General features: G+C 37.6%; 1 protein-coding gene across 1 annotated transcript in view; it reads right to left on the bottom strand.

Annotated features, from left to right (window-relative positions):
* Positions 1 to 1,370: 1,370 nt before the first annotated feature.
* LOC109065592 (interferon-induced GTP-binding protein Mx2-like) overlaps positions 1,371 to 25,429 on the bottom strand; it is a 38,199-nt gene continuing 14,140 nt past the window's right edge. The window contains exons 7-12 of the mRNA XM_042715407.1: positions 22,462 to 22,584; positions 3,908 to 4,040; positions 3,624 to 3,791; positions 3,375 to 3,439; positions 3,056 to 3,265; positions 1,371 to 2,951 (exon numbers count right to left, since the gene is read on the bottom strand). Coding sequence (XP_042571341.1) covers positions 2,727 to 2,951; positions 3,056 to 3,265; positions 3,375 to 3,439; positions 3,624 to 3,791; positions 3,908 to 4,040; positions 22,462 to 22,584 — 924 coding nt within the window. The 3' untranslated portion in view covers positions 1,371 to 2,726. The remainder of the gene's footprint in view (positions 2,952 to 3,055; positions 3,266 to 3,374; positions 3,440 to 3,623; positions 3,792 to 3,907; positions 4,041 to 22,461; positions 22,585 to 25,429) is intronic.

Raw genomic sequence — 25,429 nt, 5'->3', positions numbered from 1 at the left:
ATCAGATTAATCCACCACATGAACAATGATAACACAAAAAATTGACTACAAAATTATAAATTTTAAGAGTTGACGTTTATGCGTTTTGGAATAGAAAAAACTGAACCCATTTCTTTACTACCTCATCATATCAGAGAGAAGCGTCAATACCCTTTTAAGTGATGCGTTTAATAGCATACTCTAGCCGCCTTGCCTTCCTTTTGGATAGTGCGATTCTTGAGCCATAATTCCATTCCAACAGTCTATCTTCTTTCGTCAGGGCTGTCGGCAAAACTGAGCCCAGCTTTTTGACCACCCTGCGGCAACAACTTGGTTCTACTTCCATACTTCGTCCTGGACCAATCAGCGGGTAAGGGGGATGATCACCTCTCTCGAACGGCCGGTCTCCTTTCTTCATACACGAGCACGAAATGTCACTGAAGCAGGATTAGAAAGCAAACTCAGGCGTTATCTGCCAGAAGTGAATCACATCCGCTTTAGAGCTCGTTTGGTTCTCCAGGAGACATTTTTGCGAAGATACATTCCTTTGTATCTTTCAGTTTCCAGCACACCGATTTTCAGATCATATGTAACTTCGGATAGATTTTCAATTGTTTCCCATTCGCTTGGACCATGTCCTTTGCAGACATTGTAATGCTGCCCACCAATCGTGGTCGGATGAGCAACGCTTGCCAATCATCGCAGAGAACGGCCAAATCTGCGTGCTTAATTCTTCGTGCTGTATTACATAGTCCAAGGGCTTAATTGCATCCAAAATAGCCGATTGGACTGAAGTCGTTTTCCTCACACTCTGTTGGTTTTTAGCCTTTTTTTCCTTTTTGGGGTTTACACGGTCATGGGTGGATCAGAATTCAGTTCCTCTCTCCCTTTTGCTCGAACCTATTGCTATTCCATGTCATGATCTTTCCATTCGGCACCACAACTTCGGGTTAGTGTATTAGCTTATCTAGGTGGAAAAAAACTTATCAAGCTAAGCAAAATTGGGAAATTGCTCAGGAGCTTCCTACAGTACTTTATCATACTCAACCCGCCATCTTGCAGCCCTTGCCATGGCATATATAACAGGGCTTGAAAACAAAGTCAAACGGATCGGTCACTCAGGGCAGAATCGATATTTTAACTTTGTTCCTGCGTTCCTGGAAAAAGGCACGTCTTGGTCGGTTTTCAAGTGACAACAGGAGGGGTTATTTTTAAACAATTTTCTATTCCCTCAATTCTCTCTGATAATCTAATAAAGTACAGCATTACCTGTATCACTGAAGACTAGGACAAAATTAGATATTTGGTACGTTTAGCCAGTAAACCTGATGCGCTTGGCCACATCCTTTCAAAACAACTGTTTTTGAACAAACACAACAATTTTGAATGAGCTCACCTTCTCGTAAACAACAAATTAATGGTATGTTGAGGAAGTATGGACGTTCCTCTCATTGATAGCTGAGGAGCGGATCCAGCAAGAGCTTGATGGGATGCTGCGGAATGAAAAAGTTTTTCAGGAGGTCGCGGCATTAGAGGCGATGCAACTATAACGAGATGTCTATAATCCCACCCACTCTAAAGCGGTACTATACTGCAGTGGAAACGCAAACTAAGTCGAGCCATACCATGCAGTGGAAAAGCACCATAATACAGTTCCCACCTCGAATAAGTAATTAATAATAATAAGGAATGCAATAAAACTGCTGTCACATCAAGTAAAGTACCACATACAAAGTTTAAACTTACCACTTAGAAACATCATGATCAAGTCCTGCTTGCGATGGAGTTTCTGGTTGAGCGACTGCATCGGTATCATCCTCAGACTCGGGCTAAGGTAATATCAATGTAATTTTTGTAAGCTTATAGCATCTTTGTTTACAAGTAATCCCCCGGAGCAAAAAAATTTAAATAAAAATTATGATAATGAGCATTTCGTTTCCAACACATATTGTACAATATACCAAAAAACCAATCACAACAGACTTGGTCAGCTGACAAATCAGAGCAGAGTAGGCTTATGGAAGGGAGAAGTTTACAGTTCTCAGAACTGCTTAAAACAAATCATTTCAAAATCATTGAAAAATTATTCTAATTTTAAATGTATATTCTGAGAAAATTGCAATGTTTTCTGACCTTAGATGCAATTAAACCTGTTGCAGGGGACTCCAACACAATATAAGGACAATTTTAAATTACCATATGACCTGCTCTTTAAGAGTAAGCGTTTTAATAAAAGTTGAATTTCCTGCGTTGCGTCGACATGCGACAGCAGGACAGTGTTTGTTCAGCGCTCTGCTTCAGCTCCCTGCATGCTGGCTGTACCAAAATATATATCATATCCGCGCAGCACTGCTTTAAGTCATCGACAGTTTAGTTCTTTTCTTTTTTTTTTTATTAATTTTTGTCATGGTATTGGTTCAGTAGTAGTAGTATCAATATATTTTAGTTATGTTTCATATTGAAGTCAAAATGTTGGTATTGTGACAACACTACATTCTATAGATTATCATTATCAGATACATCAAATATTTTCAGATAGTAGCCTATCATTTTTAACCCTAAAGTTGGGTTAGTCAATATTTGACCCAAAGTTGGGTTGAAACAACCAAGCATTTTTTTAGTGTGTAGTAACAATATGAAAAAGTGAAATATGGACGTTTAAATAATGCTTTCTATTCATATGCTGAAGATAGTTTTATAGATTAATGTCATGCATTTTTAGGTAATACTACTAGTCAGATGATCCCTCAAATAAACTCACTAAGTGCTTCCTGAGCAGCAGTCAAACGGTCCAGGCTAGTCTGTAGTTCTCTGCGTCTTCTACCAACATCAGAGTTCTCAAACAGGAGCTCGCTTACATTTGCTCCGTCCAGTAAACCTAACATATCCATAGACAGGAGCTGAGCAGTTTCCTTCAGCATGAAAAAGTAGATCATCATGGGGAGTTGGTCAGACATCCGCTGCACCACAATCTGAAAGAAAACATACCTGAAAAAGTTACCTGCACACTGCACAAGCACTGCAAATTATTCCTAAACAAAACGTTATATTTTGATTGAAAACTAGAAAGACCTACCTCATAATATGCCTGAAGCATTTCACTGTACTTTCTTTTATTGTCAAGGACAGGTAACTGATCTTCTGAAAATGTCTCATTTCTAATCTCATTCAAGAACTTCAAGTAGATGGGATCTTGAGTGTAAATCATGCCTTCCATTTCAAACTGCTCTGAGATCCTCTCCTCTGCCTTGGTCTGTTGGCTTGACTGTATGTTATCAATTTTATTCTTTTAGAGTCAAGTGAAGAAGTACAGAGAAAAGAGAACTTAATTAAACTTGATTTACAATGCGAGTTGGTTGTACAGTTCTAAGCCACTTTTTAAAAGGAATAATTACCAAAGTGATGTTTTGAAGAACAGGGTAGTTCTGGAAACACTGATTAACCACATAATTGAATTTATGTTATGTTTTTATTGTTAGTTGGCTGTATAGTTTGAGTGTTATTTTTTTTAACCTAATCAAAATATAGACATCAAAAGAAAAACAAACTTTTTAACAATTCAGATGCGCTAAAACTACAAAAACATTCGGTTGTGCTCTAATCCTTTGGTTTTATACTCAGTACTCTCACATGAACATGAAAATGTGTGACGATACCTTTGATTACTTTGAGTAATTTAATGGCAGGTGCTTTAAGTGTGGCCACATGCTCCTGCAGTACGTTCTCAAACATTCTGTAGTTGCTAAAGCCGAGCAGCTCCCTCCCTCTGAATTTTTGACTTAACTGACTTATTTCTGCAACGTTATCATTACCTTGTTTGGGAACAAAAAAAAATTGAAATTAATTGACTTTTTGATTCAAACTTAGAATTCTTAGAATAGCAAAACAGTGAATTCAATTTTTCTACAAAATTTGAAAATATACTGACCGAATGTCTTTGTACTGTTAAGATGATCATTCCACTTTCTGAATTCCTCCCGAAGTTGGACAAACAAATTATCTTCAGTAATCTCCTCCCCTAATGATAAGTATTTGATTTGGTCATTGAATCTTGTTAAGGTCTGTGGAGAAAGAAATTGTATTTTTATTTCAAAGTTATATTATATAATAAAATTAATAGGCTACTGTGAAAAAACATTATGGAAATGATCACATTCTCATGCAAACCAAAAAATATAGTTAGGACCAATATTTGGGTTGTGCTTCTGGGGGGATAGTTCACCCAGAAATGAAAATTTGATATTTATCTGCTTACCCCTCATGGCATCCAAAATGTAGGTTACTTTGTTTCTTCAGTAGAACACAAATGGAGATTTTTAAATGAAACCGTTGCAGTCTATCAGTTTTATAATGTAAGTGTATGGGAATCATGACTAAAACATACAATAAAACTAAAAAAAAAAAAAAAAAAAAAACATAAACAAAACCAAATTAAACCCTGCAGCTCGTAACAATAAATTGATGTGTAAAGACACAAAACGATTGGACTGTGCAAGAAACTGAACAGTATTTATATTGTTTTTTGTTTTGTTTTTTTATCTCTGATTCATGCAATGTCCAAACTGTTAGAATTCTCTTGAGCACGTTCTGCTGAGCTGCAATGGTTTCATTTAAAAATCTCCATTTGTGTTCTACTGTGTGAAAACAAAGTCACCTACATCTTGGATGCCCTGGGGGTACGCAGATAAACATCAAATTTTCATTTTTCCTCAACATATTGCATATATAGCATACAGTCGTGGCCAAAAATATATAGAATAAAATAAATACCAAAAATTTTAAAAATTAGCATACAGTAGTGGCCAAAAGCTTTGAGAATTACATAAATATTGGAAATTGGAAAAGTTGCTGCTTAAGTTTTTATAATAGCAATTTGCATATACTCCAGAATGTTATGAAGAGTGATCAGATGAATTTAATAGTCCTTCTTTGCCATGAAAATTCACTTAATCCCAAAAAAAAACCTTTCCACTGCATTTCATTGCTGTCATTAAAGGACATGCTGAGATCATTTCAGTAATCATCTTGTTAACTCAGGTGAGAATGTTGACGAGCACAAATCTTAAAAGGAGGGTGATGCTTTGAATGGGGTAGAATGGCAGACTTGACATGTTAAAAGGAGGGTGATGCTTGAAATCATTGTTCTTCCATTGTTAACCATGGTGACCTGCAAAGAAATGCGTGCAGCCATCATTGCATTGCATAAAAATGGCTTCACAGGCAAGGATATTGTTGCTACTAAGATTGCACCTAAATCAACAATTTATAGGTTCATCAAGAACTTCAAGGAAAGAGGTTCAATTCTTGTAAAGAAGGCTTCAGGGCGTCCAAGAAAGTCCAGCAAGCGCCAGGATCGTCTCCTAAAGAGGATTCATTTGCGGGATCGGAGTGCCACCAGGGCAGAGCTTGCTCAGGAATGGGGCAGCAGGCAGGTGTGAGCGCATCTGCACGCACAGTGCGGTGAAGACTTTTGGAAGATGGCCTGGTGTCAAGAAGGGCAGCAAAGAAAGCCACTTCTCTCCAAAAAAAAACATCAGGGACAGATTGATCTTCTGCAGAAAGTATAGTGAATGTACTGCTGAGGACTGGGGCAAAGTCATATTCTCCGATGAAGCCCCTTTCCGATTGTTTGGGGGGGCATCTGGAAAAAGGCTTGTCCGGAGAAGAAAAGGTGAGCGCTACCATCAGTCCTGTGTCATGCCAACAGTAAAGCTTCCTGACACCATTCATGTGTGGGGTTGCTTCTCATCCAAGGGAGTGGGCTCACTCACAATTCTGCCCAAACACACAGCCATGAATAAAGAATGGTACCAAAAACACCCTCCAACAGCAACTTCTTCCAACAACAACCCAACAACAGTTTGGTGAAGAACAATGCATTTTCCAGCACGATGGAGCACCGTGCCATAAGGCAAAAGGGATAACTAAGTGGCTCGGGGACCAGAATGTTGAAATTTTGGGTCCATGGCCTGGAAACTCCCCAGATCTTAATCCCATTGAGAACTTGTGGTCAATCCTCAAGAGGGCGGGTGGACAAACAAAAACCCACTAATTCTGACAAGACTCCAAGAAGTTATTATGAAAGAATGGGTTGCTATCAGTCAGGATTTGGCCCAGAAGTTGATTGACAGCATGCCCAGTCGAATTGCAGAGGTCCTGAAAAAGAAGGGCCAACACTGCAAATACTGACTCTTTGCATAAATGTCATGTAATTGTCGATAAAAGCCTTTGAAACGTATGAAGTGCTTGTAATTATATTTCAGTACATAGAAACTCAGAAACAACTGAAACAAAGATCTAAAAGCAGTTTAGCAGCAAACTTTTTGAAAACTAATATTTATGTAATTATTTATATTTTGCGCTTGATTTGTTGAACCAAGCTAGTGAAATGGTGAAGGATTTTGTTTAATATACAAACAAGACAGAACTGTAAATATAGTAAGCAACAATCATCAGGGTCCAAGCAGTTTGGAAAAGTGGAGAAAATTAACAAATATAGAAGAGCAGATTCTGTGGATACAGCTGTATTGATGAAGAATATCAACACTGTTCAAAAGTTCAGAGAGTTTTTTTGTTATTAGCACCCCCTAGCATTGGAAATTGATGAAATACTTTAAGTACACTTAGTACACTTCCATAATGTACTTAAAGTGTGAATTTTGGTACACATCTAAACACATATGAATTTTGGTACACATCTAAACACATATGCTCTATTTTTGCGCACTAATTTTGTATTCAATATACTAAAAACTATTATTTAGTACTTCTTAAGAATCTTAAGAACATCTAAGTGTACTCAACTGTGCTATTTTTGGGGCGTGGTTATGACTCTGAACTAAGCGCATGTTTTTCTGTGAGCTCCTGGCATTATTCGTTTAAAATCCTGAATATCATTCTCTTTATTCACCGACACAACATTAATTTGCTTCATTAACTCTTCCTTGTGAAGTAAGGATTAGGATGCTGTTAAAAAAAGGCACAGTTAAGCCTAAATCGAGCTCTTCTCCAGTCGTGGAACATGACGATGAGTGGGATGCTAGTAGTGTAGCTAGCTCATCAGATACCGTATGCAGCGGCTCTCAGGGTGAGACAATTACAGTTGAAACAATAAATGCCAACGCTTGCTTGAATATGGACGTGATTCAAAAACTGGACTTAATGAAAAGTGATTTTGACACAAAGATTCATGGTGTTCTAACGGCGATACAAGATCTTAAAAAGGATGTAAGATATTTCTCTGGGTGCTTGGATATGGCCGAAGAGCACATTAGCAATGTAGAAGATGCGGTTAATTCAGAAAAGAGCAAGAAACAGTTAAACACATAGCTTTTCTCACACGTAAGCTTGACGATCTTGAAAACCGTTCGCGTAGATCAAACCTCAGACTGGTTAATCTTCCCGGAAAGGTGGAAAAATCTGGATGCAGTTGCCTTCCTGGAACAGTGGCTGTTCGAATCACTGGGTCCTGAAACCTTCCCAATTCCACCCAGTATAGAGAGAGTGCACAGGCTCCCAGGTAGAACACAATTCAATCGATCATTTCCAAGAGTGCTGATCATGAAGTTTCTGAACTTTCGAAATAAAGTCCAAGTGATGCACGCTGCCAGGGCTAAAGGCAGGATTATGTATGGCAAACAAGAGGTCAAGTTTTTCCTGGATTTATCTGCGGAGTTGCTTCATCAGAGGAGACAGTTCAATGGTGTCAAACAATGATTGAGATCTCTGAACATTAATTACGGACTAGTTTACCCATCCAAACTACGTCTGACAGTTGATGGACAGACCCCTGAGTTCGAGGACCCGGCTGATGCAGACAAGTTCCTACAGGGAATACAGAGGTCAGAAGAAGCATAGAGGTACAGGGAAGGGAAGTCTGTCAGATTTCCGTAGCTATAAGAGTTTTTTTGGTGGTGAATGTCCGTATAACCGTAGAGTGATGCCAGGAGTTTCACATAAATCCAGTATATATATAGTTTCTTTTATATATATATATATATATATATATATATATATATATATTAAATTGATAGCTTGAATGCACTGTAAGTCGCTTTGGATAAAAGCGTCTGCTAAATGCATAAATTTAATTTAATTTAAAATGTAATATATTTTTATTTAATTGCTTAGTTTGTTTAACTGCTCCCTTGTTGACATTGGATCAGTGTTGGGACATAACTGTATCCCATGGTGATAGAGTGGGGAGGGGGGTGGGGCATGCTGCCTTGTTCAGGCTAACAGCTAATGTTTTTTTTTTTCAAGGCAGGTTTTTGAGTTATTAGTTTGGTTTTGTTTTTGTTTTGTTTTTTAAATAATAAATCCTTAGAGCTGTCCTTTTGGTTAACGTCCACATCAAAATATTATTCGTTAATTACGTGTGGTTATAATGTTGTACAATATATCTTATTTTAAGGAAAATGTCACAGGTTAAACTTAAATTCACCTCTTGAAATGTAAGGGGGATGATTAGAATGGTTAAGATTAAACAAGTTATGACAAGGATTAAACAACTGAAATCTTCTATAGTATTTTTACAGGAGACTGATCTACTGAAAGATGAGATACTGAAGGTACAATGAAGATGGCCAGGTCAAGTCTTGGCTTCATGTTTTTCCTCCCATTACAGAGGGGTTATATTGTTGATCCATAAGTCCATACCCTTTGTAGTAAATAAGAATATTACAGACAAGACCGGTAGATATTTGATAGTACAGGGAACTTATATATCAAGTTATTAATCTAATTAATATTTATGGCCCAAATGATGATAACCCAGCATTTTTGAAAATCTTTTTATACTGATAGCCTCTCTTCCAGGTATAGCTTTAATACTAGACTTTATTTATTTCTTATTTTTTTATTACAGGGACAGTGCATATTAATAAACCTTTCTGCCAATATGCCAGAGTTAGCCAGAAGGCTATTTTTCATCTGCAGTCCCAGGACAGATGTTAAAAGTCACCCTAAAAGACAGTAAGAATACATATAACAATAAAAAAATTACAATACATTTAATAAATCCTAGTATGTTAAAAAGTACAATCGAAATACAGCAAACCAACAATCAACAAACATCTGACAAAACATGACATATACACACACAATCTCCCCGCGCTGCACCTCTGGTTCTGCTGTGATCAGCTGTACGGATGTTAACAAACTGGTGGAGTGGAGGGGATGATAAACCATTAATAATTTTGTCTAGAAGACATAGATTTGAGTATTTGACCATGTTTTCCCAACTGAGTAATCTGTGTTTTTGTAATATTGGACAATGATGAGAAATAATTGGTTTCTTATCCAGAATTTTAACAGTTTGTTTGTAAAGTAACTGCAGAGGATTCAGAGATGTAACACCAGCTTGTGACCAGATGGGTAGACAGTACATGATATGTGATAAGATCATAGAGTTCATGTACATTTTTGCTGCCTGTGTGGACATTTGATGGCGAATGTGTCTAAAATTCATGAGGTTAAATTTGATGCGATTATAGACCCTTTTTACATGTGATGTAAATGACAACTTTGAATCAATCAAAAACCCCAGATATTTGTATTCTGACAGGATCTGCAGCCTTTCCCCAGAAACAGGGAAGTTTTTATTGGACTTTGTGAAAAACTTTAACCCTCTGCTCGACCGCTCTTCAGGACTGGATAGCTCTCATTCTCAAAGCAGGAAAAAAATTAAACAGTTTATTAAAGATTTAAACCTATGTGACTCCTGGAGAACACTAAACCCATCAAAAAAGGAATACTCATGTTTTTCTTCACTGTCTAAAACCTCTTCACCAATAGATTATTTCATAATTCCCAATTTCATTACTTTAGAATATAGACAGCTATATATATGATAGCAATGTTTTGTCAGATCACTCTCCCACTTCATTATTTTATATAGATTCAAAATTAGCCAAAGGTTCCCCTAGATGGTGCCTACACCCTAATTGGCTGCAGAACCCTGACTTCATCAAATTTGTTGGTGAACAAATAGATTTGTACTTTACTACAAATACAGATCAGACTTCAGCAGCTACTAGATGGGAAGCCTCTAAGTCATATATTAGAGGCCATTTGATTAGTTATACTAGTTCTAAATGTAATAAATTTAAACAAAAAATAATTAAATTGGATGCTGAAATCAGAGATTTAGAGGAAATAGTAAACATAGATCATTCTAAAGGAATTAAACAAAAATTATTAGCCCTTAAAGCCGAGTACGAGGAACTTTCCACACTAAAAGCTGAAAATAGTATATTGATATATGATCAGGGTAAAAAACCCAGCAAATTACTAGCCTGGCACCTTAAGAAATTAATTTCAGTAAAAGCCATTGATTAAATCAGGATTGAAAAAGGGGAAATCACGACAGATCCAGTTGAGATTATCAACACTTTTGTTTATAAATCTCTGTATCATTCCGAATTTCCTACTAGGCCCTCTTTTCAAAATAATTTTTTAGATAGATTGGATATTCCCTCTATTTCTGATCTGAACTAGATAGGTTACTAGAAGAGGTTTCCAATGCTATTCGCAATATGAGGGGTGGTAAAGCAGCGGGTCCAGATGGGTTTCCAATTGACATTTATAAGGAATTTAAAGAGAAATTAATAGCTCCGTTACTAGATATGTATGTAAAAGCTTTTCAACAGGGTTATCTCCCTACATCATTGAAAAGTGGTCTGATTACACTCATCCCAAAGTCAGGAAAGTCACTTGTGGAGTGTGGTTCATATAGGCCAATTTCGCTTTTGAATGCAGAAGCCAAGATTATTGCTAAAGTATTAGCAATACGCCTTGAGGTAGTCAACTGATACATATAGACCAAAATGGCTTTGTTAAAAATCGCCAGGTGTTCTATAATGTTAGGAGGATACTTAACATACTGCATGCAGAAGCTGGAGCCCCTGATTCGGCCATTCTGTCACTCGATGCCGAAAAGGCATTCGACAGACTTAAGTGGCTGTACTTAATGGAGGTGCTTGCATGATTTGGATTTAGTGACTATTTCCATAGATGGCTGGAAATTATTTTAATTGATTCTTCTGTGGAAGTACTCACTAACAATCTAATCTCACCACCATTTAAACTAAGCCGTGGTTCTAGGCAAAGTTCACATCTTTCGCCCTTACTCTTGGAGCCACTGGATATAGCAATAAGATCTCACCCTACCATTCGTGGTGTTTATACAGAAGCTCTAGAACATCGTATTGCTCTATGATGATGATACCATCATATTTCTATCAGAGCTTGAAAAATCTATCCCATCCCTCTTAAAGCTTATTGGCATGTTTGCCATTTTTTTCTGGATATAAAGTAAATAAAGATAAGTCATCAATTATGTTTCTTAATTAACAAGAGAGATTCAATCCAAATGTGATTCACCCATTTGTAAATGCTCAAAATGGTATTATCTATTTAGGAATTAAGATAACCCCTAAAATAAGATTCCTTAGTTCAGCTAATTATGAACCTGTGTTAGCTAAAGTATCCGAAGAGATGACCAGATGGATGACACTGCCTCTTTCTTTAAGGTGAAGAATAAACATGGTTAACATATTACCAAAATTTCTATATATTTTTCAGTCAATACTGCTTTCCCCTCCTCCTACATGTTTTCCAAGAATAAGAAAGCTTGTCTGTCATTTTATTTGGAGTAACAGGAAGCCTGAGAGAGAGGCTCTCTTTACTCTTTACAACTACCAAATTTACTATTGCTGCTCAATTGAGGGCTGCAATGTTCTGGTTCTCTAGTGAAGCTGATTTGCCATGGTTACAGATTGAAAAGTTAGCTGCAAAAGGCTTGTCGCTTGACAGCGTTTTATATTCAGCACCCCTTAAAGATCTATAAAAAAAGGACAGATAATCCATTTGTTAAAAACACTATTGTAATCTGGCATGAAACCCATAAATATCTTGGAGACCTCCCACTGCTTTCCTGAATTTCTCCTATTTGGGGTAATCATCATTTCAGCCCAGCCAAAAATGATGTGGGGTTTAAAGTTTGGATGAATAAGGGCATGGTTAGAGTGATGGATTTATATGAAGATAATATGTTAATGTAATTTGAAAATCTTGTAACAAAGTTAAACATACCCCAGAAACACTTTAAGTATCATCACGTTTAAAGGGGTCCTTTTATGCTTTTTCAACTTTAGTTAGTCTGTAGTGTTACTGTTTGAACATAAAAAAGATCTGCAAAGTCACAAAGCTCAAAGTCCACTTCAAAAGGAGATATTTTATTTAACAGAAATCACTTTTCAAAAACTACAACGAATGAATCGTTTGCACTACAACACATATTTTCGGGGATTTGTGATATCACAAATACTGACGAATGGGACGAGACCTGGTTGAGCATAATAGTACCCCTTTAAAGAATTCTGTGTAACTCCCCCCACTGTCAATATTGGAAATGCTCACATCGCAAGAATGTTACAGCAAAGGACCGATTACCCAGTTATATAACATACTAAGAGAAAATCATAAAGAAAGTTCTGAAAATAAAAGACAAGCATGGATACGAGATATAAATATGGATATTTTATTGGATGACTGGAAAGCAATTTGTTTAAATGAACAAACACAAACTCAGTTGAGACTCTTAAAATATAACTGGGTAATGAGAATTTATATAACTCCTGTAAGATTACATAAAATTGAAATCTATGTTTTAGATGCAACAAGCTTCAACGTAAATTTTTTCATTGTGTGTGGGAATGTTAGGAGGTGCAGAAGTTTTGGGGTGGGGTAATTCAGTATGTTTCAGTAAGTTTCTCAATTTACTTTGTCTCCAATTCCTTTATGTCCTGTATTGTGTGTACTAAGTACTTACTGTGTGCAGTCAATTGCTCTTTGTCTACTAAAGAAATAAAGCTTGTAGACTTGTGTATAATACAAACAAGACATTTTATTGCCCTTTGTTGGAAAAAACACTAATTGCCATTACCTTGGACTATGGCTGAAAAACGTAATATCTTGTTTGTCTCTTGAAAAGCTTATGTATGTAATAAAGAAGTAACCCTCATAATTGTTTTATATCTGTGAGTTGTTTTTGGACTTTGTTAAAAATTGGGATATTGAAGAAGCTCTAGATCTGGAATGTAAGAATGTTTATGAGGACTGGTTGAGATAAAGTTTTTTTTTTTTTTATCCTGCCTGGAGAAGGTTTTGAAGGTTTGAGTTGTGTTTTGTAAAACTTGTGATGTTGAACACGTAGGTTATCATCACGTGAACATCAGTTCACAGTGTTATTGTGTATATTGATTCACTGTTTGTTGTGATTATGATTTGTGTATGGAGACAATGTCATGTCTAGTGTACAAATTGTATTTTGTAGTGGAGTACAAGAATCAACAAGGGGGGAGGGGTTAGCATGTGAAGCCCAATGCCAATGTCTCTGAAGTGAGACTTAATTGTCGTGCCCAGGTCTGAAGCCTTGTTTTGCTGCTCTCAGCATGTTTTATTCCCATGTTATTTATAGTTAATTTGAGTATTTTGTATTTATTTTTTGATTATTTTTGTTTATATTTGGTGAGAGCACGTGTGACGGGACAGCTGTAAGCAATAAAATCACTTGGACTTTATTGATTGCCTACGTTGTACTCAACTCATTCGATCTCTTCCCTGGCCCTATGGCAGAAATATACGTTTACAGCTATGGTTAAATTACAGCTATGCATCAACTGTTCGTCCTAGGCGACAACAGGCACAAAATGAATTTACTACATCAGAAGAGGCAGCATTCGAAAGAAAACATGATGCATTGACAACCTTTAACAGCCAGAGAATGCTGCCGTGGTCAAGTGATGAGGACACTGAGCATTATTTAACAACTTTCGAACGTATTGTTCAAGCATGTAAATGGCCAAGACAAGCTTGGGTGTTACATCTCTTGCCATTGCTAACTGGCAAGGCAAGAGCAGCTTATGTGGCCATGGTGCCTGATGTTTCACTGAACTATGACTGTGTTAAACAAGTGATACTTGACAAGTTTGAAATGAGTAAAGACCCAGACACCTTCCGACGTTTCAGAGCATGCAGTCTACGAGATGATGAAACTCTACGAGAATTGTATGTAAGATTGAAAAACCTGTATGAAAAGTGGATGGTCCCTTCGCGGTGAACCAAGCAAGAGATCGGCGATCAGATAGTCCTGGAATAATTTTTCAAAGAGCTGAATCCAGAAGTAAGAACGTGGGTGAAGCAGAATGGCCCTTCTTCAAGTATGCAAGCGGTGGAAATGGCAGATACATTCATGGCTGCGAGGCGAGGCTTCAACCACAGTTCAACCGGTAAGTCGGGGGATGCTAAGGGCAGTGGTCTGAAGGCTTTTGATGCGGTTAATCAAATGTTACAAACTACTTCTACTACAGTAACAGTACAGGTGCATCTCAATAAACTGGAATGTCATGGAAAAGTTAATTTATTTCACTAATTCAACTCAAATTGTGAAACTCATGTATTAAATAAATTCAGTGCACACAGACTGAAGTAGTTTAAGTCTTTGGTTCTTTTAATTGTGATGATTTTGTCTCACATTTAACAAAAAACCCACCAATTTCAAGAACCATAAATTAGAATACTTCTTAAGAGAAATAAAAAAAAAAATTTTAGTGAAGTGTTGGCCTTCTGGAAAATATGTTCATTTACTGTACATGTACTCAACACTTGGTAAGGGCTCATTTTGCTTTAATTACTGCCTCAATTCGGCGTGGCATGGAGGTGTCAGTTTGTGGCACTGCTGAGGTGGTATGGAAGACAAGGTTTCTTTAACAGTGGCCTTCAGCTCATCTGCATTTTTTGGTCTCTTGTTTCTCATTTTCCTCTTGACAAGAGGAGAGATTCTCTATGGGGTTCAGGTCTGGTGAGTTTGCTGGCCAGTCAAGCACACCAACACCATGGTCATTTAACCAACTTTTGGTGCTTTTGGCAGTGTGGGCAGGTGAAGCATGAAGTGCTCCAAAAATGTTTGGTAAACGCGTGCAGTGACTTTGGTTTTCAAAAAACACAATGGACCAACACCAGCAGATGACATTGCACCCCAAATCATCACAGACTGTGAAAACTTAACACTGGACTTCAAGCAACTTGGGCTATGAGCTTCTCCACCCTTCCTCCAGACTCTAGGACCTTGGTTTCCAAATGAAATACAAAATTTGTTCTCGTCTGAGAAGAGGACTTTGGACCACTGGGCAATAGTCCAGTTCTTCTTCTCCTTAGCCCAGGTAAGACGCCTCTGACGTTGTCTGTGGTTCAGCAAATTCCCAGTCCACGTCTGTGTGTGGTGGTTCCTGATGCCTTGACCCCAGCCTCAGTCCATTCCTTGTGAAGTTCACTCAAATTCTTGAATCGATTCTGCTTGACAATCCTCACAAGGCTGTGGTTCTCTCGGTTGGTTGTGCATCTTTTTCTTCCACACTTTTTCCTTCCACTCAACTTTCTGTAACATGCTTGGATACAGTACTCTGTGAACAGCCAGCTTCTTTGGCAATGAATGTTTGTGGCTTACCCTCCTTGTGAAGTGTGTCAATGATTGTCTTCTGGACAACTGTCAGATCAGCAGTCTCCCCCATGATTGTGTAGCCTAGTGAACCAAACTGAGAGACCATTTTGAAGGCTCAGGAAACTTTTGCAGGTGTTTTGAGTTGATAAGCTGAATGGCATGTCACCATATTCTAATTTCTTGAGATAGTGAATTGGTGGGTTCTTGTTAAATGTGAGCCAAAATCATCGCAATTAAAAGAACCAAAGACTTAAACTACTTCAGTCTGTGTGCAATGAATTTATTTAATAAATTTATTAAAGTTTCACAATTTGAGTTAAGTTACTGAAATAAATGAACTTTTCCATGACATTCTAATTTATTAAGATGCACCTGTATACAGGCAGGAGGAGTTAGTCAGTACAACAGAAGGTCTGTAATTATATGTCATTCTTGCGGCCACTCTGGGCATAAAAAAGCTGATTGTCCTGTGCAAAATGTGGCTAATACTCGCCTGTGTTACAAGTTAAGATCAGAATGTTTTGTTCAACCAACTCTCTATATTTCTTATACAGAACAATCTCCTGGACAGCAACTAATCTGGCTTCAAAAGCGGCCACTCAACTGAGACTGCCCTGCTCTCGGTTACTGAAGCCCTGCGACTTGCAAGAGCAGCTTTCAAATCCTCAGTACTCATCTTGCTGGATCTGTCTGCTGCTTTTGACACAGTTAACCACCAAATTCTCCTGTCCACCCTCAGAAAGATGGGCATCTCTGGAACCGCACTCTTGTGGTTTAAGTCCTACCTCTCAGGTAGGTCCTTCAGCGTGTCTTGGAGGGGTGAGGTTTCTAAGTTACAACTTCTTGATACTGGGGTTCCTCAAGGCTCAGTGCTTGGACCACTTCTCTTCTCCATTTACATAACGTCATTAGGATCTGTCATTCAGAAGCATGGCTTTTTCTTATCTTTTCTTAACTGGATGAAGGACCATCACCTTCAGCTCAACCTTACTAAGACAGAACTGCTTGTGGTTGTGGTCGAGTTGTGATCAATCATCAGATAAGCTTCACATACCATATTGCTACAACAACCCGGTTCTGCAGATTTGCCTTATATAACATTAGGAAGATTAGACCCTTCCTGTCAGAGCAAGCCACACAACTTAAAATAGTCCAGTCTGGAGAGAACAAGAGCTCTCCAGACTGGACTATTGTAATGCTCTCTTGGCGGGCCTTCATGCATGTTCTATCAAGCCTCTGCAACTGATCCAGAATCCAGCAGCGAGAGTTGTCTTCAATGAGCCTAAAAAAAGCTCACATTACTCCTCTCCTCATCAGGTTACACTGGCTACCAGTAGCCGCTTGCATTAAATTCAAGGTACTGATGCTTGCCTACAAGATGACCACTGGCGCGGGACCCATATACCTAAACTCACTAGTTCAAACTTATGCACCCACCAGAAGCTTGCATTCTGCAAGTGAACGGAGCCTTGTGATGCCATCCCAAAGAGGTTCAAAATCACTCTCACTGACCTTTTCCTGGACTATGCCCAGCTGGTGGAATGACCTCCCAATCTCAATTCGAGCAGCTGAGTCTTTACTCATTTTTAAAAAACATCTAAAGACACATCTTTTTTGCCAGCACTTGACCAACTAATACTAGCACTTACCTCTTCCTTTTCTTTTCTATTCTATTCTTAATAAAAAAAATAAAATAAAAAATAAAAAACCTAGCTATGTGTACTGCGCTAGACTAACTAAGACTTGTCATGGCACTTGTATACTGTTGTTGTTCTCTCATTGGTCTGATTGCTTCTATTGTTTTCATTTATTGTTTTCATCAAACAGCAAAATTAGTTCCAGAAACTAGTTCCAGAGGGTCTCTTTTCTGACAAACCAGGAAAAGCTAAACTTTTGCATCCTAATATTCATCTTCTTGTAACCGAGCCGATCAGGCAAACTCACTGCAGAGTGCCAGTGCGCCTGATTCCAGCCTTGAAGGAGGAAGTTCAAAGGGTCTTGGACACTTTAAAGTATTATTTGATTGGTAAAGACTTTGAGCTTGAGACAGATCATAGAGCTTTGCAATGGCTCAAGAGAATAAGAGACACAAATGCAAGAATAATACATTGGTACTTATCCCTTCATCCTTTTAAATTTGAGATCCAGTACAGAGCAGGAGTGTTTAATGTTATGGCTGACTTCTTGTCACGTCACTCCTGAGGTCGTGACTGTTTAGAGGGAGGGGGGTGTGTGATGATGAACACGTAGGTTATCATCATGTGAACATCAGTTCACAGTGTTATTGTGTATATTGATTCACTGTTTATTATGATTATGATTTGTGTATGGAGACAATGTCATGTCTAGTGTTCAAATTGTATTTTGTAGTTGAGTACAAGAATCGAACAGGGACTTCAAAGTTTTCATATTTATTTTATTGTGCATATGTTTAAATATGTTTCATAGTATAACTTACCTATCTGGTCCTGAGTTTGGGAGGGGAGTGTTCTGATGACATGAATATCCCAATTTACTGTTAATTAGTGGTTAGTTCATTTACTAGGACAGAGATGGATATAGATGCTTTAATATGGTAATTGTATTATTTGGAATGTGTATTGTTTGCATTTAATCAATAATAATATTCATGATTATGATTGTGTGTTTAAATGTGTATGTGATTGGCACTGATGTAGAACTAAATGTGTATTCTTTGTATTGAGTGTTAATTTACCCCTACAGTTGGTATGATCCACTAGTGTTTGGCGGGAAGATCGCAGACAAGTGATAGCTTTGTGTGTTCATACAAACTAATGTCTGTATGAACAAAATGGTAAGCTATGACTAAATGTGATTTTAAATGTCAGAACAGTGATTTTATAACATGTAAGCATGAATCCATCAAACCTATGAACAGTACTGTTTCAGTGCATTTAATGAGTCCATTAGTGGTCTTCCGCTGCCATCCCATCATGGTTATAATTACAATTTCTCAAAAAAGACATTTATTTAAACATTCAAAATTATAATAATTTTACCTTTTTGCCCAATGTCTCTTAAATTTTGCATGCTTGTTTAGAAGGAAATTATGCATAATTTTACACAATTTTGAGAAGTTGTAGGCTTTCTTTTAGGATTTAAAGGCTTTTGGATATCATTTTTTTATAGAATTATTGACCTATAGAGTCTAGAGAATAGTACTGCACTGATTTTATTGATTTTGAGTTTAAAGCCTATCACAAGTTCACAAAAGTTTTTTTTTTTTTTTAAATAATCTCATATATTTAATTAACAGTTTGATTGACCACATTGGTCCCAGAGGCAAAGTTGGTCAGAATGAGGAGATATATTATAAGATATGGAGATCTAGTGTTTGTGTGAGCATATTTTTTTAGCAATTTGTGGCAGTTTACTATAGAAATATTGTGTTTTTGAAGCCTTTTTAATGGTTATAGCGCCACCTATGGTCCGATCTCCATGAAACTTTGCATGCTTGTTAAGAGTCTTACAGCACATTTTCACCAAGTTTCGTAAAGTTTTGAGATTTAGTTTACGTTTTATAGGCTTTTGGGTATATTTGGCCACACCCCTTTTTTTAAATGACCCTGTTATAGCTAACCAAAGGACAAAATTCAATATTTTTTGATAATTATTGATCTAGGGAGTCCAGAGAATATTACTGCAGTGGTTTGATTGACATTAATCCAAAAACATAGGACTAGTTCACAAAAGTAGGTTTTTAACATAATTGAGAATATTTAATGAATGATTTGACTGACAGCATTAGTCCTAGAGGCAAAGTTTTTCAGAATGAGGAGATCTGTCATATGATATGAAGATTTAGTGTTCGTGTGAATATATGGACATGTTCTATAATTTGAGGTAATTTTCTATAGAAATCTTGTGTTTTTGAGGCCTTTTTATCTGTTGTGCCACCATAGTGCCACCTATGGTCCGATTTCCATGAATCTTTGCATGTTTGTTAAGAGTCATCTGTCACATGTTTTCACCAAGTTTCATAAAGTTTTGAGTTTACGTTTAGGTTTTACAAGCCTTTGGGTATTTTGGCCACAGCCCTTTTATAAATGAACCTGTTATAATTAACCAAAGGACAAAATTATTATTATTTTTTTTTGATAATTATTAATCTAGAGAGTCCAGAGAATTGTTCTGTAGTGGTTTGATTGAGATTGAGCAAAAAACCAAGGACTAGTTTGCAAAAGTAGTTTTTTTAACATATTTGTGAATATTTAATGAACGATTTGATTGACAACATTAGTCCCAGAGGCAAAGTTGTTCAGAATGAGGACATCTGTCATATGATATGAATATATAGTGTTTGTTTGAGTATATGAACATGTTTTACAATTTCAGGTCATTATTATTTAAATAGAAGAGTTTCATTCAGATCGACCTCTGTTAACGCATGGTTGTTAAGAGTCATAGTTCCAAGCTAGTTAAAATCAAATCTACCCATCTAAATCTGACACATGTTTTCAACAAGTTTCATAAAGTGTTGAGTTTTCATTTAGGTTTTATTGGCTGTTGAGTATATTTGGCCACACCCCTTTGTGAAATGACCTCGTTATAGCTAACCAAAGGACAAATTCTAACTTTTTTTTTATAATTATTGATAATCAGTGTCCAGAGAATATTTCTGCAGTGGTTTGGTTCCGATCAGGTGAAAATCCTAGGACTAGTTCGCAAAAGTAGGTTTCGGATATAACTCAATTTTGCAGAAAAATCATGCATCGTAGAGCAAACATTTCATACACATCTCCATTTTTGTTTGTGTTGACCCAAGGATCACAACGATGTAAAGTTTTAGAATCTACATCTACATCAAACGGTTTATGAGCTTTGGACAAAAATGTATAATTTTTTTTTTTTTTTTGTGCTGTATTGCCCCCTTTTGGCCGATTGAGACTTTGTCAACCTCTCCACAAATTGAGCTCTACGATCTGGCCAAGTTTCAAGTCTCTAGGCCTTATGGTTTGGTCTGCACGATCAGTTTTAGGGTGGAATAATAATAATAATAATAATAAATCTTAGCAATTTCAATAGGGTTTCAGCACTGCGTGCTTGAACCGCTAATAAAGCTTTAAAAGTGACTACATGTGACTTTTACATGGTCAAGTCTCTGTATACCTACTGTATAAATACAGGTCTTTCTAAAACAATTAGCATATTGTGAAAAAGTTCATTATTTTCCATAATGTAATGATAAAAATTAAACTTTCATATATTTTAGATTCATTGCACACCAACTGAAATATTTCAGGTCTTTTATTGTTTTTAATACTGATGATTTTGGCATACAGCTCATGAAAACCCAAAATTCCTATCTCAAAAAAATTAGCATATCATGAAAAGGTTCTCTAAACGAGCTATTAATCTAATCATCTGAATCAACTAATTAACTCTAAACACCTGCAAAAGATTCCTGAGGCTTTTAAAAAAACTCCCAGCCTGGTTCATTACTCAAAACCCGCAATCATGGGTAAGACAATGCGACTGAAGACAATGCTGTCCAGAAGGCCATCATTGACACCCGTCAAGCGAGAGGGTAAGACACAGAAAGAAATTTTTGAATGAATAGGCTGTTCCCAGAGTGCTGTATCAAGGCACCTCAGTGGGAAGAGGTGACCGGACCCTGAGGAAGATTGTGGAGAAGGACCGATTCCAGATCTTGGAGGACCTGCGGAAGCAGTGGACTGAGTCTGGAGTAGAAACATCCAGAGCTACCGTGCACAGGCGTGTGCTTTTGAACCCGAAACAGCTGCAGAAGCGCCTGACCTGGGCTACAGAGAAGCAGCACTGGACTGTTGCTCAGTGGTCCAAAAGTACTTTTTTCGGATGAAAGCAAATTTTGCATGTCATTCGGAAATCAAGGTGCCAGAGTCTGGAGGAAGTCTGGGGAGAAGAAAATGCCAAAATGCCTGAAGTCCAGTGTCAAATACCCACAGTCAGTTGATGGTCTGGGGTGGCCATGTCAGCTGCTGGTGTTGGTCCACTGTGTTTTATCAAGGGCATGGGTCAATGCAGCTATCCAGCTATCAGGAGATTTTGGAGCACTTCATGCTTTCGTATGATCTGCTGAAAAGCTTTATGGAGATAAAGATTAGTTTTTCAGCACGACCTGGCACCTGCTCACAGTGCCAAAACCACATGGGTAAATGGTTGACTGACCATGGTAGTACTGTGCTCAATTGGCCTGCCAACTCTCCTGACCTGAACCCCATAGAGAATCTGTGGGATATTGTGAAGAGAAAGTTGAGAGACGCAAGACCCCAACAATCTGATGAGAGCTTAAGGCCGCTATCGAAGCATCCTGGGGCACTCCATAACACCTCAGCAGTGCCCACAGGCTGATTGCTCCATGCCAACGCCGCATTGAAGCAGTCATTTCTGCAAAAGGGATTCCCGACCAAGTATTGAGGTGCATACTGAACATAATTATTTGAAGGTTGACTTTTTTTGTATTAAAAAACACTTTTTCTTTTATTGGTCGGATGAAAAATATGCTAATTTTTGAGATAGGAATTTTGGGTTTTCACATGAGCTGTATGCCAAATTCATCAGTATATTAAAACAATAAAAGACCTGAAATATTTCAGTTGGTGTGCAATGAATCTAAAATATATGAAAGTTTAATTTTTATCATTAAATTATGAAAAATAATGAACTTTTTCACAATATGCTAATTTTTTGAGAAGGACCTGTATATATTATTGACTAATGTCAAAATTTTCATTTGCAGTTTTCTTCTTGCTGTGTAAACTCAATTAAATTCTTCATATTTTCAATCTGTTAATATTCAGCAGAAGAGAATAAATTGCGCTGACCTGCAAGAACTGAATCACAGTTTATCAGTGTTTCAAGGAATGAGATCTCTTTTCTACTCATGGCACAATTTCATGTGTACGCACTCCATAAACTCAGCATCAAACTATCAGAAAGCAGGAAGATGTGATGGCTTCAGATGATTAAGTTCTTACTTTAATGAGGAATTGTTTGACTCCCTTAGGGTCTTGTGGTGGTCCAGCCTCACACTCCTTTAGCTCATTCCTCAGATCCCACAACTTCTTTTTTATCTGTTCGTTGAGCTGTGGCAGTAATTTCTGACAAACACAAACACACACACAAAATTTGGTCCACAACACTATTTCTATTTTTCACGCAATGCATATGGAATGTGCATGCTGAATACACTCAATAGATGTAGTGAAAAAATGATATTTAAGAGAACATTAAATAAAAGAGAGTTTTGAAGCTGACACGTCATCCTACCCAGCTTTTTACTTTTACTCCTATTCTAGTTGCACAAGTTCACAAAGCTCTATCAAATTTAGATTGTAAAAAATCAATGGGGCCTTATAATATAAAACTTTTTTTTAAATGGCATCAGATTATATAGCATAACCTATCACTGCTATTTTTAATTTAAGTTTAATTTCAAATGTAATCCCACATGCATGGAGATCATGCAAAGTTCTCCCTTTGTTAAATAGGGGTGACCCCTCTGAATTAGATAATTACAGACCTATCTCAAGGCTATCAGTGATGGCAAAAGTTTTTGAATCTTTTGTAAATGACCAAGTAAAATGGTTTTTAACAGAAAATACTATTTTAAATGAATTTCAATCAGGTTTCCAGTCAGGTCAGTACTGTAAAAGCAGCTATGCCGATCACAAATGATATTATGTGTTTATATAAAAAAATAGCACTGTGCAACTTGATATGTTGATCTTTCTAAAGCATTAATTCTGTAGATCACAAAATTTTATTGCAGAGACACAGTTGCTTAAGTTTTAGTAAAAATTAGTTTAAATTGGTTCAATAATTATCTGACAGAAAGAATACAGTGTCTCAGTTGAAAATGTCACTTATACAGAATAAAAAATATATATAGATCCACAGGGATCTATTTTAGCACCAGTTTTATTTTCAGTTCATATAAATGACCTAGATAAAGAGATAACCCCAGCTAAAATACATTTGTATGCTGATGACACAATTATCTACAGAGTTGCGTAGTCCATGAATCAAGCCATGGAGCTGTTACAAGACAGTTTTCGGTCATTACAATTTTCACTGTTAAATTTGAAATTGGTTTTAAATACTAAAAAACAAAATATATGGTCTTTAACCACTGTCGCACTAACATAACTGTTCCACCTATTTTAACATTGAAATGGGGCTGTATTATAGAAAGGGTAAATTGCTATAAATACTTGGGCATATGGCTTGATGAAAGGCTGGGTTTTAATATACATATTTAAAATCTTTTTTAAAAGCTCAGACCTAAATTGGGTTTTCTCTTTCATATAAAGAAATGTTTTTCTTTTGAAGCAAAAAAGAGAGAGAGAGAGAGAGAGAGAATTATCCAAAGTTGTTTCCTCTCAGTATTGGACTATGGTGTTGTGGTTTATATGCATGCAAACCTATCCTTACTGAATAAGCTGGACTGTGTCATGCTGCAATATAATTTGTGAAGAATGCATCTTCAGGTACTTATCATTGTACTTTGTAATAATTGGCAAATTGTACCAAAGGTGAAAAATGCATAATCTGCTGTTTATTGCCAAGACATTATTAGGCAAATTGCCAACTAATATTTGTAATCTCTTCTCATATTATACTTATATATAATTATAGGACTAGAATTTCTTCTAAATAACACTTAGTTGTTCCTAGAGCATATTCTGAGCTTTCCAAAATGTCTCAGTTACTTATGTAACTCCCGCTCCCTGAGGGAGGGAATGGAGATGTCACGTCGGAACGTACCGACGAATTGGGATCTCGGCTGAGAGCCGAGATTTGCATTCAGGTTTTCATTGTGGAGCCGAACCAGGAACCCGGTGCCCCGCAGTGGTACAGCAATTATGGTGACGGGATGTTCCCTGAGGGAGGGAACGGGGGTTACATAAATAACTAAGACGTTCCCTTTCAGTTGGTCACATTTGACGTCACATAAGAACGTACCGAGGAATTGGGATCCCTAACAAAGCGCCACCATTGCTGACCCCTCCAGCAACCCTAGTAAGCCACCTGATCCCTCCACAGCTACTGGGGCAGAAGATAGGACAGGGCTTACATGGAGAGAGTCTATTATTGCGTGCCTTTCGTAGGGACACTGCGGAATCCACATCCCGCCCGCAGGGAGGTATCATGTGGAGATAACACATATGGGCTGTGCATTAAGAGCAGTACAACATATGAAATGTCTTTAAGGTGGCTCTGGCCTAGTTAGGAGGGAGACAACACTGGCAGGACGATAGAGCGGACTCTGCCAAGGGAAAGACATGGGCTCACCAAGAGGGGAGCTGTACCATGGAAGAATACACACATGGGATTACTGTGGGGATCACTAAATATGAGCATCTAGCCTAGCACAGATTTTAACCAACAGGCGTACTTATGAGTGTTAGGCCTAGCGCCGGATGCTCCGCCATGTCCGGCTGCCGAAGGCAATGGAGAAACTCAACAGGGTTCGGCTGTGGGGAACTGAACTGTGGAGCAGAATAACCACACATGTCCAATCCGTGGAAGGGAAGGCACAGCAAGCGATACACCAAGCAATCTCTCTGTGTATTACTGGCTACTCGGGGCAAGTACACAAGAAGACACTGGCTCTACACGAAGGCTATAAAATCTAGCAAACGTGTTTGATGTCACCCAGCCGGCAGCACTAAATATCTCTGTCAGCAAGGTGCAGTGCGCCAATCCCCAAGAAAAAGCAACACTCCTTGTCGAGTGTGCTCTCAACCCAAGGGGGCAGGGCACATCTTGGGTTTGATATGCCAAGACAATGGCATCCACTATCCAGAGGGCCAACCTCTGTTTGGAGACAGCCTTTCCCTTCTGCTGACCTCTGTAATGGACAAAGATCTAAAGCTGAAGCTCTGTGTTCGGTCCACATATAGATAAAGCGTATGCATAAAGCACAAACAGGACAAAGCAAAG

The sequence above is a fragment of the Cyprinus carpio genome, chromosome A25 (genome assembly GCF_018340385.1).
Source record: "Cyprinus carpio isolate SPL01 chromosome A25, ASM1834038v1, whole genome shotgun sequence".
Lineage (NCBI taxonomy): Eukaryota > Metazoa > Chordata > Actinopteri > Cypriniformes > Cyprinidae > Cyprinus > Cyprinus carpio.
This window is presented reverse-complemented; position numbering and strand designations above follow the sequence as displayed.